At 37.5% G+C, this 18806-nt stretch overlaps 1 protein-coding gene across 3 annotated transcripts; it reads right to left on the reverse strand.

Annotated features, from left to right (window-relative positions):
• Positions 1–661: 661 nt before the first annotated feature.
• On the reverse strand, positions 662–18603 carry tum (Rac GTPase activating protein tumbleweed). Of its 3 annotated transcripts, none has more exons than XM_019048204.2 (13): positions 18448–18603; positions 17742–17854; positions 15831–16054; positions 14597–14690; positions 12250–12425; positions 10975–11176; positions 10287–10443; positions 9227–9356; positions 7754–7900; positions 5761–6026; positions 4499–4631; positions 2248–2435; positions 662–1219 (listed from the first exon to the last, which is right to left on the reverse strand). In XM_019048204.2, exons 2-13 carry the CDS (start codon positions 17842–17844, stop codon positions 1165–1167), a joined length of 1875 nt encoding a protein of 624 aa, XP_018903749.2. In that variant the 5' UTR covers positions 17845–17854; positions 18448–18603; the 3' UTR covers positions 662–1164. The 3 variants fall into 3 exon arrangements, with proteins under 3 accessions (XP_018903749.2, XP_018903750.2, XP_072160713.1); XM_019048205.2 differs by having other exon boundaries at positions 18453–18592; XM_072304612.1 differs by lacking the exon at positions 18448–18603 and adding an exon at positions 18269–18396.
• Positions 18604–18806: the final 203 nt, after the last annotated feature.

An 18806-nucleotide genomic window follows, 5' to 3' on the forward strand; every position in this document is an offset into this window, starting at 1 on the left:
GGCAAAAGCTTTTAGATCTTGTCTCCATGGGCAGTTTTTGGAACGTTAGTTGCATTGTCGAATTGCACAAGAGAAACTTACGCGATTTTTCAGCGGTACCGTTTTGGCAGGGGAGAGCTCTCATATTCTTGCAACAAGAACCGAATTGATTATTAAAAAAATTATTTAAAAAGTAGGTGGGGTACAGGGTGAAGTTAAATGATTAGTAAAACCAACCAAATGTAAACAAAAAACAAGGAAACAAGCAGTCAAATGAACAACAAAATGACGTACAATTTGCTTTTGCTTCTTCTTCTATCAGTCACTCTTGGAACAGCAATTAACAGGAGCCCATTTAGCAAAGGGGAACCAATGCGATTAGTGTTATCAAAATCAAATATCTTCCTTTTTAATAAAAAAAAAAATGCGTAGGGTAGCAAATATCTTTTGTTTTTCTACCAAAAAATTGTTAATTTTGCAGGACTGTACTTGTGCTAAGTTGCACGATTTTGAAAACACTGTTATTCCATTGGTTCCTTTCTACTAAATGAAGAGATGTCGTTTTGTTGGCGCTACTTTTCCCAGCTGCACATCATGAGAAAACCTTACATGGAGACAAGGCCTTAGAATCTGTCAAAAGGAGTTATTCTTGACACAGTTGTTATAAAAAAAAAATACTGAAGACATTTCTAGACCTGAGATGTTTATTTTCAAAGTCAGATCCGCAAGCTTAACTTAATATAATTATTATGGAGTAGATCAATTTATGTACAGTCTTTTTTTTTTTTTCATATAAAATTGGTAAAAGTAACAATTTAAGAAAATATTTAAGTCTTATTACATAAGTACATCTACCTGGACAAAGGTATACGACATAATATCAACAGACAAGGGTGAAAACCTGATGGTAAAATTCGTACAAAAATATGACCGAATGATCCAAAAAATTAAAAGTGACTATTTTTCTGCACAGGTGTGGTTATAAACTGGAAAATTTGAAGAAATTGACTTATGAGAATTGGCAAAAAAGGGTACCTAGCACTTAGTGAGGAGAAAAGACTTAAAATTACGATAATGTTAGTGGCTGGGTGACATAAGTACACGTTCAACTAAGTAAGATAGTTAACAGATATAATATGAATATAATTATCCTGCACTTACAGCAGGGAAATAGAATGATACTAATTATTGTTTTTTGAGGCTTGGAGGTGTGTCGAAGAACCTTTTCTTTCGGCGCGTCCTGAAACAAAGGAAATAATACAAGCATTAACTCTGAATGAAATATTGCATTCAAATAGTGAATAATTAAATTTGAGAGCATAAACTTAGGATTATTTAGATTATTTAGCAGAACCGGGAATGGATGCTAACTTTTCCAACTCGAAGAAGCTTTATCGCGCAGCTTTCAAGAAAACTATTCCGTTTTAACAATATAAGTCTGCAATTAAGTGAAACGTCAACTTGCTAGACACAAGTTTCGACTCAAACGTTTTGGCCGTAAGGCCTCTCTTATCGCTGGTGGCTCGGCAATTCAAGTAAAGTTGATAAAGCCCTACACAGGGCTGATAACCCATTAAAGGAACGCTATCTTTTCCTTCTTCACCCTCTAGCTGACAAAAAAAAAAAGTAAACTTAAGAAATCAGAGTGAATTTTGCGGATGACGTGTTTAAGTTTAAAGACATACTGGCTCAAAACTATTGTTCATCAAACTATGAAAAAAATATCAAAGAGGTTTGCAAGGCACACATTATAGTACATAATGCTCTCCAAGGGACGAAAAGATGTCTGATCTTACGATCAGGATTGCAATGAATATGAGGCAAATCTTCGAACATGAAGCAAACCTGAAGATGTGAAGCAGAATCATAAGCCCCCAAAAAGGAGTCCTGAAAATTCGAGGGTTCTTAGGAGTAGAAAATGAGAAAAATCCTATAGTAGGCAAAAATATCGTAAAGTGAGAAATGGTTGAAGTTATGGACTTTTCTGCAACTTCCCTGCTCTCTTCTGTAAAATTAACTCACGGATCTCAAACATGGAACATTTTTTGCATGGGGAGAAGTTAAATATATGTTATTGCCTTTGGCTGGCTATGCTTTATAGAACATGGTTTTTGATTAAAAAATCGAGCTACAAGCCAAGATAAACAAGTTAGAAATATTAATTGTTTATCTGGGCTTGTAGCTCCATTTTTTTTTTATCAAAAACCATGTTTTATTGGTTGAACTTGGCAGTGGTAAAAACAACATGACTGGTAAAAATTAAATTACCTTTGCCCCAGAGGGGTACCAGAGAAGAGTCTATTGACTGTCTGACGCATTAAATTTTCTGTAGATGGCGTGTTCCGCATTCCACTATTATATGGAGTTGTGGGTTGGCTGTAAGGGCCAACAATGGCAGAGGGAGAAATTATTGCGGCCCAAAAGTCAGATGGGACTTTCAAAAGCAACTCGACAACCTGAAAATCAATTGATCCACATTAAAGAACACTACCAAGCGAAAAAACTCAGAATTAAATTACAAAAAGGAAAGCATCAAGTATTATCAATTCCTAATCTTATGTACAAATTTTCTAGTATAATTGGACATCATAGATGAAAGGAATTTATTTGCGGGGAGGTTTTGAAAAAGAAAGTTAACAAATCTACCATGCACCGCCATGAACTTTGTTGCTCATATACTATGCACTCCCTTGCTATAAATCGTCACTTTCCAGCCAAAGTATCACTAGCGCCATAAGACGTTTCAAAATTTCCATCACCATTTCATTTTTTACAGGGATATTGTTCAACGAGGCTGTCCAATAATTTCACTGAATTTTCTTTGTGCTGTCGATAAAATTCAGTGAAATTTTCAAACAGATTCAACCAAAAATTTCTCTGTAAAAAAATAAAATAGCAGCAAAGATTTGAAATGTTGCATGATGCTTGTGATACTTTGGCCATAGGGTGACAAAATATCCTTTCTACCTGGTGATACCCAATTCCTGGGGTCCAGAAAGTGTTGTAGCACCGTGCACTTTCGTGAAAGTAGTGAAAGTGAGAAATTTTCAATGATGGCAGTCAGCCCCCCCCCCTCCCTGGCCGCGTTTTGTGAAGGTCACACATGCAGCACATTTAGTATGGGGGGACAAATTGAAAACTTTTCGGCGCATTACTTTTTGAGAAGCAAATTGTCGTTCATATCAGATTTTGTGAAGAAACTGTCAAGCGTTTTACTTACGTCAGCTCCTGTGAAAAAAGCGCTTTCTTTGCGCATCAATAATTCCTCTCATAAGAAATGCATTTTATGTTTTTCTCTACTTTCATATAATGTGACTTAATTTCTTTCTACTAACCTCATTTCAATTATCATTGTATGAAATATTTGGGGGAGTTACACCTGAATTCTTTACGTACTATTATTGATGTGTAACTTTACGGTAAAGAAGTTTAAACATTATCCTCAACCAACAAAACATTCTTATGAGACCATTATTGTAGGAAACGGCCAACGTTGGGAGAGCATGAGCCCCGAGTCAAAGCACTGTTGCCACATTTGTCCGTCCATTGGGTTGCTTGGCGCATAAAACTGATGTGCATGGCAACAGCTTATTTTTGCCAGCTATGGAACTGACAGCTGACTTGTCTCCTTTTTGTTGCGATTTTTAACATAGCCATTTCAATAACTTTTGTAAAACAGATTTTTTATTTATTTATTTCCGTAATTCCCATAAAATATTACAAATAGTTACAGGAGCAGAAGGGAACGGCTAATTGCTTACTTCCCTCTGTGATCTACTTCATACATATACAGTTTGTTTATATATGTCGCATGCAAATAGTGAAATCAGGCATTTTGTCAAATGCCTGGGCAAATAGTCAAATATTCCGACTTAGTTTGATATTTTGATTATTTTCAAACTTTTACAGAAAATAATTCATTGCTCATGTGAAAAAAAAATCTAAGTAAAAATTTGCATCACACAATAGTATTTTAAACAATTTTTAGCTCCTGAGCAGTCGTTTATCTTGAAATTTTCAGCATGTTATAAAATTCAGAGTTTTCGGAATTTCAACATTTTAAAATATGAGAAGCAATTGAAGAGGAAGAGACAAAAAAAGTTCGAAGGTTTCATGAGTTGTTCTTCTAAAAATATTGAAAACTCGTGAGCTCTTCGCCATGAATTCACAAAATCGTGTAAACTGTCAAAATTAAACTATCTGCCTAGGCATTTGACAAAATGCCTGATTTCACTATTTGCCTGCGACATATATAAAGGTTATCTATGTATTATACTTTCTACCTATGAGAAAGGGCATGATTAACAACGTTCATTTCGTGATCTTTGAGTGACTGAAGGGGTTTCAAAATTCATCCAAAATCTTGCTGCTATGTTTGTCAGTTCAAGAGAATGATGATTTCACTACTGTGGTGACTAACCTCTCGAATTTTCCCTGCATGTGAGGCAAGTGAGATGACTTCTAACCAAATGCTGACTTACCACAAAGATGAAATACCAAAATAGAACATCATACATACCTGTGATGCTTGATGATTTTCTTTGAAAGCTGTACTGGCATCGGCAGACATGATTTTCGGCCCAACTAGGGTTGGCCCAAAGACATCAGCCAAACTCTTGATAGGCATTTTGCATTCCGGCGATTCTGCTACCCTGTAAAATGTTCATGAAAAATTAGGAGGAAAAACTAAAAACGCGGCTCAAGTGCTAAAAGTCTCAGGATGGTAGGATAGAGCTGGGTCCACATTATACGAAGGGGGGATTAAAGCCACAAGAGGGGCTAAAGACAAACATTTTTGATGCAAATATCCGGGCTCAACTCTCTTCCCCTCAGGTTTGCACTGAGACTCATAAGTTTTCATTTATATAACTTTAACGGGCCTGTTGCAAACTTTTGCTAAGGCAAAAATAAGAGTTGTTTTTTTCGAGAAAATGGCTCAAAAATCACGATGAGCGCATTAACAAAGTCTGAAATGCACTCCTAACTTCACAATCTGCGTAAGAAATTTGCGTTTTTTTGAGCCTCCCGCTTCAAAAACGATACTACGGCACAGGTGAACATATCATTAAAGGAGTCACTCCTCTGTGCAGTAGGATACTACACAATTTTCAACATGGCCGACGCCGATACATCAAAACTCATGTGCCAGGACGAGATTCTAACCTTTTGTTAACAACCTGGCAAGTTTACATTCAAGTTTTCCTCGCGTTAATAAAGATCTGTTTTGATAGCTTCCGTTATGTTGGGTATTGCAAAACGTTCTAGTACGCAACGGTTGAATGGAGCAACTCCTCTAACGAAATATTCACCTGTGCCGTAGTATTGTTTTTGAAGTACTAAGCTCAAAAAAACGCAAAATATGAAGTTAGGAGTGCATTTTAGACTTTGCCGATGGGCTCATTGAGATTTTTGACCCATTTACTGTAAGAAACAACTCTTATTCCTGCTCTAGCGAAAGTTTGTAACAGGCCCATTTTAAGCATTGCTGCAGAGACTTGTCCCATTTACAGCCGGGCAAGGAATTTGTTTGGGGGGGGGGGGGGGTGCATGCTACACTTGCCACATCGCTTCATCTTATTCTGTACTAACCATTATATCTGCTCAAGAAGACAGGTATTTAAAGTATTGAAGTCAGCATGTAGGCCAATTATTTGAATCCAGCAAGGATGAACTATTATCCGTTTGTTTATTCCCTCTCTTTCTCATGTTTAAGGTGGCAATAATTTTTGTGAGAGATTTCTAGGGATCAGACAAGAAGACCGCACTAATTGAAATGTTTACCTTTGTAAGTGGAGGATTATGTAAGCTAGTGTATCTCGATTTGGTTGTGGAAGACTGCAGTAAATAGCTTGGTACAAAATAGCACGAAATTCGTCCAACGCCTTGGTTTTCTCTGCTTCTGTTGCTCTGACAAAATCACCCCACATTGACGTAGGAATCAACGGCTCACTCAAATTACGCAGAAAGTCCTTCAAGCAACTGCAAATTACTGGAATATCTTTGATTTGTGATAAATTTGGAGCACCCTTCCCTCGCATGAATTTCTCCTGAAAATTCAAGGGGGAAGACATTATGAAAAACGAATCAAGAAAATAAAAACAGGCAAACAGTTTATCAGCAGTGCTTCCTTGTTTAAAGAAGAGATGATGTCTTCAGATAAAAATAAAAGTATGATATACTCTCACTCATTCAATACATGAATAATAAAGTCTTGGTCGTTAATTACCAAATTACCAATAATTGTTTGATAGGCATCTAGGGTTCAAGAAGTTCCAAAACGGAGACAGTTTGCTATGATCTGGCATTTTTGCCATTTGGCCAAATTCCTAATTTACAGCTCAAAGTAAATGTCCATTTTACGCATGGTGTCAAGAAGTCTTGATTTTTTTCATTCTCTGACATTTCTTTAATTTTCACAGAAAAATTCCCTTGTGAAAACCTAGAATTTCCACTTGTTTTTTCTCTAAATTCTCTTAGAAAAAAACAAGATTTTTCTCCAAACTTTGTGAAAAAAATCAGTTTTCTAACTACAGTAAAACCTCGCTAAGTCGGTTTTCATCGGGACCGAGGAAATTTACCGAGTTAAGCGGGTTACCGACTTACGCGGACTGCCACTTTTCCTGCCGCGCTTTTTCAAATTTCGCGCCCTAAATTGGACAAACGCAAACGTGCGTGTAGAGTGACTTGTAGGAGTGTTTAGGAGAGCCATTTGATCGAAGAAAATGGTACTAAAGAGTAAAATTTCATGAGATGCACTTGAAATTGCGTGTTGTAAGTGTCAGGGCATCATGAAGTCATCGGGCTAATCGTTTGTTGGGGTGCCGCGCGGTGATGCGCCGCGGCCGCCCGCTGAGTGGCGGGTCCGGGTCGTTGCACTGAAAATGCAACGTAACAATACTCGCTAAAATCCTCGAAAAACTCTGAGGAACTTGAGGAAGATTCCTCGGGGGAGCGGGGAACGGCAATGCAAGATGGTAGGGGGAGAGGGGCTCGTACCGATACGAGCGGGCTGAGTGGGGATTGGAGGGAGGAGGAGAGGGGCTCGTGCCGATACGAGCGGGCTGAGTGGGGATGGGAGGGAGGAGGAGAGGGGGAGCTGATGTCGTCTCTCGCACTGCGCTGCGTTCTCTCAGAGATTCGCTCACCCTTCGTGGCGTAACTTGACCCGACCCGCACCGCGCACGGAAACACTACCTACGCTTGATCTCGGGTTACGATCGAAGAAAAACAGGTCGAGATGGAAAAATTTAACCGAGTTAAGCGGGTTCAGAATCTGACCAAACCGAGATACCGAGACTTATTTAGCATTGTGTTATATGGGTGATAAACGGGACCGGGCGATTCTACCGACTAAAGCGGGTTACCGGCTTATCCGGAAACCGACTTAGCGAGGTTTTACTGTAATATTTGGTCTGATTCTGTGAAACCTAGTCAACACTAATCACTGATTCTAAGAATAATTACATCTCAGAACAGAAAATGGAGAAATTTGCAGTTTGTAGCACCAATTATTATTTAACAAATTCGTTGAGTTTCCCGAATATTTTTCATTCCCTGAAGAGTCCCAGTAATCCCGGTGTATCCAGATCCTGGATACCACAATTCAATGACAAAACGTATCGTTTTTGCAAAATACTGAGCAAAAAATCTTTAAAAAAAACTTTTTTTTGGAAAATTGTCTCGCATTACTAATCGAACATTCACCTATTTTGATAACAAGCATTGAATCGTTACTGTGATTCATACTTTGAGATAACAGAAACAAGAAACTTACTTTAAGAGCCTTCACTTCTTTATCTGATCCCGGAACGCGATAGAGTCCAATTTCTGACATACCTCTCTGTTCTATTTCATTGATACAGTGGATTACAAGAGCAGGTACCATAGGTGGAATTGAAGGAGTAAAGTCAGAAATGGTGCCCTGAAAAAAAAGTAAGGAGTCTAAAAATGCGCAATTGGTTGGTATTATAGGAGTGAACACAGAGTCCCACAGTTGAATTGGTCACTCTTAAAAAGACTTGAGCGCCAAAGAATCGAAAATTGAGGTTTTGGAAGTTTGGTGTTGCTTAAGCATAGATGCTTTAGTTGCGAAGTGACAGACAGAAAAATTGATTTTTAACACCTAAAAAACATCTGATAGGTCTAGCCATTCTCAAAAAGACTTGGGCGCCGAAGCGCTAAATAGTGCTTGCTTATCTTGATTTGATCCGTTTTGAATCGCTCATACAGTCATTTCGAATTTTCAAGTATGCGGGGGTAAATTTTTGTTCGTTCAGGCCAAACATATCTTTTGAAGCGGTGCTGCTGAAGCAGCTGAGAAAAAGGAAGCGTGAAAAGAAAAAAGAGATAATACGTCAAGAACAACGAGTTGCCGACCGGCCCGAACACAATAAAAAGAATCAAAACGTAAAAACAAACACCCTAAGGGTGATTTTCCCCCTGGGAAAACTACTCACATCTTTGACCGTATTGCACGTCGGCACGCTCTCGATTGAAGTAACTCAGATAAAGAAATATGGCGTCTCTTTGTAACCGTCCCTCTCTCTCTCCGGTGTCCAGCTCTCCCATTGGTGGATCAAGTCATAAGACCGGATCCCCAAATAGGAACACAGACACCAGATAGAGACAGGGAGGGAAATAAGAATAACCCATATTTATATTTTTAAGTCACACTTTATTTTTAAATTTTATTAAGCTTTTGCACTTCATGAGTAATGAAATCATTAGTAAGTAAAGTATCAACTTATTTTACGAAGTTAAATTGTAATTGAAAGTTTTCATGCACATTACGGCTTGGAATACTAAAAATTTGACTTAAAATGAGGAAATTAGGTAGACATGATTTTGTTCATATGTACTCCAAAAGACTCTAACTCCAATTCGGTTTTTCCTTCATTTTCCCCTTCAATTTTAGGGATATTTCTAAAAAAACCACAATCCCATTTTAAAGTGCACTCTTTTCCCTTGTTTCTAACCTCCGAAGTCTGGTGCGGGCCGTTTAAAACAGTTTTCACTGTTTTCCTTGAAATCTCATTTCTGGCGCTTGAGCCTTTTTGAGAAAGGCTGATTTTGTTGTTATTCATAGATCAGCTAAAAGTAATCATTAGTTGAAACGTCAAATCCTATATTTCAAAGGAGCGGAAATTGGATTAGGTTTTCTGATAACTAAGAAGAATTTTTTAAATTATGTCTACATGAGTATAAGTTGTAACACACACAAGAGAAATAGCAGCTGATTAGAAATTACCTTTACTGCGCCTTTTCCGGTTGGTGTGGTTCCCATGGCCACACAGGGTAATGGTACTTGTTCTTTACAATCATAGTGAGCAATAGCTCGACAATCTATACACTTCAAGGCCATCCTGCCAAAATTAATTCTGTGAAGAAAAAATGACAGCACATAAGAATTTTTCAGGGAAAGAAAACCAGCGGATAAAGATTTTAAAATTTCATTCTGTTTTCAGATACTACGATTTTCATGATTTTTAGGGCTGTTGATAGGAGATAGTAACTAGATAGGCTCACTTCCTTCCTATTAACCTGTAAGGATGCGACGCATCCACTAAGGGTTTGACTGCAACACAGTCAGGGGATGTACTTCTTCTTGGTTTACATTGATATTTACAAAAAATTGTAGCCCAGGTTTTATGACAGCATGGTAGCAAACATCTTGTACCACTCTTTCCTCATAAGTGAGCAATTTTTCTTCACTATAGCAATTGATGCGGTTCAAAGTCTATCTATCATGTTTTTTTTTAGTGTATTTTCCAAAGAAAATACATTATTGTTATATTTTGTATTTTCTTGCAACTTTCAAATAAATACATTTCCAAAGGGTGTGCCAATTATAGCCCTAGAAAGCATCACTCTACTTTATCAAACGATTTCAACTTATTTTTTGATAGAAAATTGATTTGAGCCAATATTTTTGCCGTCTACTACATAGTTAAGGAAAATTCTTCTCTCTCATGAGCTTTCTAAAGCCCTGCATAGACGATCAAATTCCGAACCAATTCCGATCAAAGTAGACATGCTGATGACTGGTGGTCACCATCTTCCATCAAATTTTGACGGGCCGCACTTTTTTGTTCAAAGTAAGATCAGAACGGAGTGCCACCATTCATCATTTCCTGCCACAGGAAACATTTCTGCCAAGTTGTCATTTTAAAAAGAAGCAAATTAATGAATTTAAGACTGATGACTCCCGACACTTTGATGCTACTTTGATCAGAATTGGTTCAGGAATTTGATCGTCTATCGAGGCCTTAAATGGTCCTTAGCGTAACGAAAACAACTTTGGAAACTACCTCTTGCCACAGGGACCACAGCTTTCTGGTTTCATGATAGTTCTCTGGATAAACTGATGCATTCTAGAATTGATTTGGCTCCCTGCGCCATATTCTCTGATGTTGGGGCTGATATTCTGTAGATTTTCATTCATGTTTGTAAAATCTGATTCATCATCTAAAAAGAAAATTTAAAAGCGAAATTTAAATTTTTACACCAGCAAAAAAGAACAATTCAATCTGACACAGATGTGTTCAGACACATTTCTTTAAAACCAACACAATAACTAAGATGTAGAATTTCTTTACAGCAGCTGTTCTGACTTGTTTAAGAAAATGTATGGTATCAGTTACAGTTCCACTCCACAAAATCTGTTTATTTCCTCAGATTTATCAGTATCAGATCAAGCAGCATTTCAGTTAAGCTGATATTTATGAATTCACCATACTTTTCTCATTTATTGAGTTTCTTCAAGTGAACTTAGTCACATTAAACATGCTATTTCCTTTTTTTTGTTAGTAAATACTTACTTATATTGTAATATATATATTATTATTATGAAAGCAGTCCAAGAATCAAATTAAGGGTCCACTAATTTTAGTAGGAAAACAGAAGATTAACTTTGATGAGATAGAGGCCAATTGTTTATCAGTGGATTTTCATTGGGGCATGCATTGCAATAAAGGAATAGAAAGGTAGAATACACACCAGATGCTGGTGGAGCGGACGCTTGAATCTTTGTTCGGCTGGGAAATGGTCTTGCTGCCGGAGTAGTTGGATGGGCGAACAGCGAAGTCGTTGAGGAAGACGAAGCAGGAATGGTGTGCATTGTCTGTGTCGCGGTGACAGGTTCTCCCTTTTTCATGGTCACGGTTGTTGTTGTGACCAGGCTTTCCTTGCCTCCATGAATCTGGGAAATTATAAACGCTTACATTAAATTTAAATTGAAATCATGAGAAAATTATTGATCGATACAACAGGGACTTTCTTTCCAGATCCAGTCAATAACTCATTTGTGATAGCATGTTTACGATGTGAGGATGTGAAAGTTCTCGACTTCCTCCTTCATACCAGGAGACCCGTTACTCTTTTTTCCGACAGTAATGAAATTGAGTTGATGGACTCTACAGGTCAATGTGTAGCTAATATGAGTAGAAGATTTGACGTAAAATAACAAGTAAAAATCGTACATCTGACACAAAATCCGTGTTTGCCAAGAACAAGAATATGAAATTGCTCCTAAAATCTTTGCAAAGTACTAGGAAATTTAACAGGACAGAGATGAGTCAGATTTGCTCTTACAAAGATACGACAGAGGACAATGATGAAGCGATGTTCTTCGGTATAAACTAAAGTTTAATCTTTGAGTAGAAAAAAGTTTGAATTAGAAAGGCAATTTTTAAAACTGTCCTACGAACAGAGGACAACCTACCAAGAAAATATACTGCTATTAAAGTTTGGTTCTGGTGAAGCTGACCAGTTGGACTAGGCCATGAAAAACTGGGGAAAAATTGCTTGAGCTTACAAAAAAATTTCTTTCGGTTTTCTGCACTGCACAATCTACAGTTCCATTTTTTATGGGAATACGCTACAGCCAATACCAATAAATGCAACTTTTAGTAATGGTAGAAAAAAATGAACAGTTGGACTTGGTGAATATTTAAATACTTTTTGTATTAGATCAGATCTTGGACTAAGAGAGTATTTGGTCCTCCTCAATTAGGCACTGCCAAATTAGATGTGGTGAGCATAGCCAAAAAAACTAAAGCTGGATTTAAACTGTTTTCATTGCAACTGATGAAATTGCAAATCAAGCTACATACATCTGATGATTTTGGATCTTTCTTAACTTTTTGGCTGAGCCGTTCTACCCAAATTCCCCTTTGTCTAAAGTAGGTTCGTAACTTCAATACGGTTAAAAAAAATACCTCGCTCCACAATACATAATGCTGAATGGCTGTGTGTGAAACTGAAATTTCTTACCTCTAGAGTCCTTTTTGAGTTTGTGTTGGTATTCGTGGATAAAGATGAGCGCCTTCGCTTTGCACTGACAGGCTCTGGGCTTGCCATAGGTGGTGGCCTATTTCTTTTCCATTGCTTTCCGTAAGATACATCCAAATCATCATCCGAGCGAGAGTAACTCAATTCCGATCGTATGTCTATGAGAACAAAAAAGATAATCTGATTAGGATGCAGGAGAGGAGGTTCTGATTTGATGTCAACTTAAACATTTCTTTTTTTTTGAAAACCAACGTTTAGAACAGGTGATTTTAGTATGTTGAAAATAAGAAAAATTAAACAAATCTTATATTTTTTGACTTTGATTATAAGTAGGAAGCAGCTATAGAATAACGGCATACATGTAAAATGTAAATGTACCAATTTTCATTTTTACTAGTTTTAACCCCTTAAAACATCTGTAATTTTTTTTTTTTTTTTGTTTAGAATGAGAACTCAGTCAAAGTAAGATTCTTCATCCAAACACAAAAAATTGACCTCCCTACCTTATATTTTTGCTCCACCTAGGCCTGTTACATTTTTGCAGAGATCATTGAGTGTGTGTAGTGAGACTGCAACAAATTTTTGCTCCGAAAAACTTTCTGCGCCCCCCAATTTTTCACTTTCTAGTGAGTACTTGTCAACGAGTAATTCAAGTAAGGGTAGACAGGTAGGACTCATGCTCCCTGAACTTCGGCCAAAACAGCCTCCTCTTGGCAGATTTTTGGGGTCCTATTCAGCTTTTTTTTAAAGTCTCCCAGAGCCTGTCATGACTGCTTTCTAAACTTCTCTCCCCCTTTTGCCACCAAACCCGAATTCTTTTTTCGGTAGGGCCCGCTTCCAGAAAATTTGGAGCTAGTCCACCTCTGGCTTCAAAATTTAGGCTAGGCATATTTTTGTGGACACTCAACAACAAGTGTTGTTAGAGTAACTCATGAGCTCCCGAAAAAGCTGAAGAAATCCATGACAGCATGCTTTATAAGGACATAACATCCTCTTTCTTGTAAAACTGGAAGAATTTTGAATAGCCTTGTAGCAAAACTGCTCTCAACTATGGAGGATTTTCTTCTTCTTGGGGAAACCGATAGAAAAAATTAATGAAATCGTGAGAAATACTTGTACTTAACTGTATAAAATACATTAATGACAAATTTTTTTCTTTTAAAAACCGACAGACAACAATAAAAAGTTAAGAGTAATAAAAACATTACTTCAAGGCACATTTAGTCAAAAAAGGGGGGGTTGTTGACAACTTGAGAGGAGTTGTGAATCACATCATAAAAATGACTAAAACAGGAATGATGATTCACAAGTTTTTTTACGTTTTTGACTTCCTTTACAAAGAACTGATAACTAGTATCAGCAGGCAGCGGCCACACACGCAATTTTGCCCCTGAAAGTTTTGAAAATAATTCCAGCGTTCAGCGCGTTAGCGTTGTTTCCGACGGGAACTTTGGCGGGACTTTTAAGTGAGAACTCCTCTTGCCCAGAGGAAATAATTTCTTTACTCAGTTCAGAGCACATTGGTTCATTATTTTCACTCTTTTTATACATGTGTTTTTTTTGTTGTTTTAACCCTTTTCAGCTTATTAAATTATAATAGATTTATATTTATTTCAATTGTGACATTTTCCTAGGTGCACAATTTAAAAACCACGTAGTCCATTTTTTGTAAAATCCTGTTGGACTGTAGTAAGCAACCAGCTTCTTGGAACCTTTAAGACTCCTAAAACATCACAAAATCCATCTGATTTTGTATTACAGTGGACTCTCGATAATTCGAAATTGAAGGGAATCGGTTTTTTCTTCGAATTAGCGAGGTTTCGAAATAAAGAGAGTTCGAATTAAAGAGATTCCATGTAGAAAAATTTCGAATTAGAGAGGTTCGAATTATAGAGGGAAGGTGAAGAATTCGAATTATAGAGGGGCAAATGGACGGATTTACGCCAAAAGGTCTTTAGGTCAAAGGTCAAGCTCTTTCAGACACCCAGGAACATAAACAGTTGACTTCGAATTGTAGAGGAAACGTACAGTCTTATTTCGAATTATAGAGGGAGGGCCATACTTACTTCCCACATTTCGAATTACAGAGAGAATTTTCGTCGCAATTTCGAATTATAGAGGGCCACGCCAGCTTAAAAATTTCGAATTAACGAGGGGAGAAAAATACATTGATTTTCTTCGAATTATCGAGAGATTTTCAAGGGAAACAGACCTTCCTTCGAATTATCGAGATTCGAATTATCGAGAGTCCACTGTACTGGCTTTAAAAAGTCAACTAAAAACTTGAGATTATGAATATGAATGACTATGAATCTTATCCAAATCTTACCTGAATCCCGTTCGCTAATGGTATTCAGACCATCTGCTAGCTTGGCATCAGCGCTGTATCTACTCCTCATGGTCGCATTTGTGACAGAGTTATCCTGAAAGTTATCAAGTAAGGTAATTGATGAGAAAAAAGCAAATACCAAAAGAGCTGTCAAGTTTTCAGTGGATCAGAGGAGCATATCACAAAATTATGATTTGGTGTTGTAATTTGATACATGGGCAAGAAATACTTCTGTGACGCATGAAACAAACACAATATTAAAGTAATTATAAACGGTCGGGACCATGAGACAAATTTTTCATTGCACAGAAACTTATGGACAGAAGTCCGCTGAGATCCATCAGGGTAGGAAAAAACCCGTTCTTTTAAAACAAAAAGCCCCTGCTTACCCGCGGTCGCCCCCTAAACGTCGCTTCGTATTATAGGGCAGTTACAAAGCATTAATTTGTGTTTTCAATCAATTGAACAGCCATTTTATCTTGAAACTTGGTGTTAGGTGGAATGACCATCTATAAATGCGTACCAATACACATACCAGTGTTTTTCAGCCCACCAATGCAATCACGCGCTTCATCAATGTCACAGGACTATTATTTTGCTTTTAATGACATTCTATGACTGTTGCAAAGCATCAATTGTGTTTTTAAAGCAATTAATCAGACATTTTACCAGATAGGTGAAATAGCCACCTACAAAATACATTTATTAAATTCTGATTTTTTTTTTTCAAAAATGCACAGTGGACTGTTCAAAAGGCATAACCAATTTAAAAAAAAAGCTTTTGCAGTTTTTCTACAGCGCAAAATCAGCGACGCATCTTAAAATCAAAACTTCAAATGTGATTTTCTCACAACTATCTTTTCCACTATAGGTGGTTATTCCAGCTATGGCCTCAATTACAGAAGGCGATGGGGGTATGGTTCAGTCAAAAACTTCTTCACTGTACTTGAGTTTCTCTTCAATTTTTTCTTTCCTCTCTTTTTAAAAATAAATATCTACCTACCTATCTTATTTCTTATTTTTTCAGTTCACCTTCGAATTTGATAAATTTTCGATTGAGATGCTAACCTCTAAAAATCAACACAGATTTTAAGATAGGGCCCTTGTTTTTCATTAGTCCTTATCAGATGACAAAAAAAAGATTCATCATTAGGAATAAGATCTCCGATGAGAAAAATAGTTTTAAAGGAAAAAAGCCTCTTTTGAGGCTTTATATATCCTGAAAAGAACGTACCATTGCTGCATAGTCTCTGATAATGGCTGCCAAATCTCGCTCTGCATTTCTTCTCATTGCTTTCTCTCGGTCAAGCATTATCCTGGCTGTGCGCAGTTTTTTATTGAGAGTTGAGATCTCATTGTTACTCGACTCAAGTGCACCCTTCATGCGTTGACACTCATTGACTGCTTCTAGCCATTTTAGTCGCACACCTTCTTGGCTCAACACGAAGCGCTTGAAATCTGCTTAAACACATTTCAACGAAATATAAGGATTAGATGAACAGAAGGGAATCACTTCAATGGCAGAACTCTGAGAACGAATGACTTAAATTATAATCAGGAAAAATAGAACTAGAATAGAATTCTGGTATACAGCGATGATTTTCTACTCAATCATTCATTTGGCTGGAAAATTTGGTGAGGGATACTTTTCAGTGCTGCTGCTTTTCTCTCAAATTAAGTAATTCCTAAGTAAGCTTAAAAATTGATCTTGAAATTGAGGCTGTAATGAGGGAACATATCTGCTGCGTGAAAATGTCTTGGCTCTTTTATTAAATGAAACCCTTCACACAGAAATAGGGCTCAATGTATGAGCAGGGTTCCTACAACATAGGGTAGAAACAATCATTCTGAAATTTGAAGTTGCCTCATGGAAAAGCAACTCTCCTGACGTTTTCTGATCCATCTCTACATGCAGCATTTGATTAAAAAAAGAGATTGACACTCTTATGAAGCAAGTATTTTCCTCCATTATAGCCTCAGATTCAATGCTACTTTCAGTTTCGAGCGTTGATTTGAAAGAAAATCAGTGGTATCATAATTTTTTTCATGAAATTTTACACAAATGTAAGTAAGTAATAAAATTAAAAATTCTGGCTGCATCCAAGAACCGTGTTACCTATTGAATGAATTGATATGTGGTTAAAAGAACTGACTTAATTTAGGTATTTTAGTTGCATCAGATTTCATGGGAGATGGTTTCAGATGGCGTTCCTCTACCGGTTAACGGCAGGCTATCAAAACAGTGTCTTAAAGAAGTAGTAATGATAGGAAAACTCGTACTGACAGCTACTGAAGTTTCTAGATCTGGCAAAAATAAGCTTCTGCTATGCATATCAGTTTTGAAGGCCAAGCAAACCAACAAACAAATGTATCAGGCAACAAAGCTTTAACTCACAATTGGATGTATGTCTGTCAAACGGAACTAAGCACCATCAGAGGAGGAAGGTATAAGGGGACTTGGATTGGCAGCGGAATCGGCGTCGGGCTCGTTCCGTCTTATACTCGCAATGCTTTTCCATGGCGCTCAGTTTCATTTGACAGAACGCGCTATCCGGGATTCTAAATTCTTCAGAAGGAACTCAAATTGGCGTTTAGTTCCGTTTGACAGAAATACGTCCAATTAAAACAGTTCCAATGGCGACAGCCATACCTAACCAGAGCAGCCTTAGGCAGTGCATCCGTGCTTTAGAACTAGCAGTACCGAGGATTCCTTTGAACACCTCTACTTTTAAATCAATATTAATGAATGTAATTATAAACCTCTACAGAAAAGGTTCATTGCTAGTTGGTTCTTTAAGTCTATTCCATAGAGTACATAGAGTCGTAATGTGAATGGGAGAGCTGGCGCCATGTTCCAGCCAACCAGTTCCGAGCCTGATGAGCGCCGAGCTTTGGTCACTTTATCAATCCAAAATGACAATGTAGAATAAGTAGCGATTCCAATGGTCGAGTCCCCGTGAACGGACAGCAACTGATGATGTATTGGAAAAGTGACCCAGCGTGACACGGGAGTCTCGGAAAGTGGTGCTAGCTCTCCCATTCACATTATAACTCCATGGTCTATTCACATAGTATACAGTTGGTGTTATAATACTTATTGGTAAACTTCTACCAATACTATCACCAAAAAAGAATTAAATTTTACCTTGTTCGCATCCTTCCGCCAAAATTTCGTAACATCTACAAATGTCATCAAACTGGGCAATAAGCGTAAGCCTCTGACGCTGTGAAGATGAAGAAGAACTCATCTTGTCTGACCTGAAGTAGAATGAAGAGAAAATTTAATTAATCAAGGCACTTCAGGGGGATACAGTTTAGAGCATGCAATTATTAACTACAAGCTAGTTTGTTCATTATTAAGACCTCTGTATGCAGCCTTCTCATTTCAACACACTGGTCATACGATCGTTCATAACCCGCCGGGTGACTAAACGTGAAGTTTCTATCAGTGAAATATTCATACGCACTCGTTGCAACGAAATAAGTTTTATTTAGTAAACAGAGAGAATATCAGGAAAATGATGTGTAGAAACCTATTCGGCTTGAAGTTCCGTCATGACGAAATAAAGAGCAGAGCTTTGAGGGGATCAATTCCAGGGCTTAAGGCACTTGGATTCCGGAAATGTTCCGAGAAAGTAGCAGAACAATATTTCAGTTGACAAGTAGATTGACCATTAAAACATGAAAATCAAGGACCAAAAGACGTAAAAGCATATATTTTAACGCAATGATAGCGGTAAAATAAGGTGGTGATCTTCCTAACCTAGGCGGGCACAATAGACTTCGCGCGTTCAAACTGATAACAAAGGTTGAAATTGCAGCTAATACACTAATGTAATAATAGAACATACCTTACTTTACTCGCAAAGGATATTCGAAACAACTACAATTAACTAATCATGGCTACTTATTAAAAGAATAGTTTAATAACTTTTAAAAAGACATGAAACGTGAAAACGAAACGACTTTTCGAGCAGCTCAAGCTTCTAAACAAACGAGCTCGACCAATCACAGCAACGCCTCTGGGGTTAGCCAATCAGGGTGAGGGATTTGAAATGTCCGTTTAAAAACAACAACAACAACAACGATCTGAGTTATTACGTCACTAGAGAGCGCGCATTTTAAATCTAATAAGTGTCTCGTCCTTTTTCCGTAACTTCGAACTTATTAGCTAAAACACACAAATGCCACGGTGAAACCGTAACATTGG

This window comes from Bemisia tabaci, chromosome 9 (genome assembly GCF_918797505.1).
Source record: "Bemisia tabaci chromosome 9, PGI_BMITA_v3".
Lineage (NCBI taxonomy): Eukaryota > Metazoa > Arthropoda > Insecta > Hemiptera > Aleyrodidae > Bemisia > Bemisia tabaci.

Coding starts and splice junctions, on each gene's coding strand:
- tum (XM_019048204.2), bottom strand. CDS start 17,844: ATGAGTTCTTCTTCATCTTCACAGCGTCAGAGGCTTACGCTTATTGCC. Junction 14,691..15,830: donor TCAGAGACTATGCAGCAATG/GTACGTTCTTTT, acceptor GATAACTTTCAG/GATAACTCTGTCACAAATGC. Junction 6,027..7,753: donor AAGAAGTGAAGGCTCTTAAA/GTAAGTTTCTTG, acceptor TTGAATTTTCAG/GAGAAATTCATGCGAGGGAA.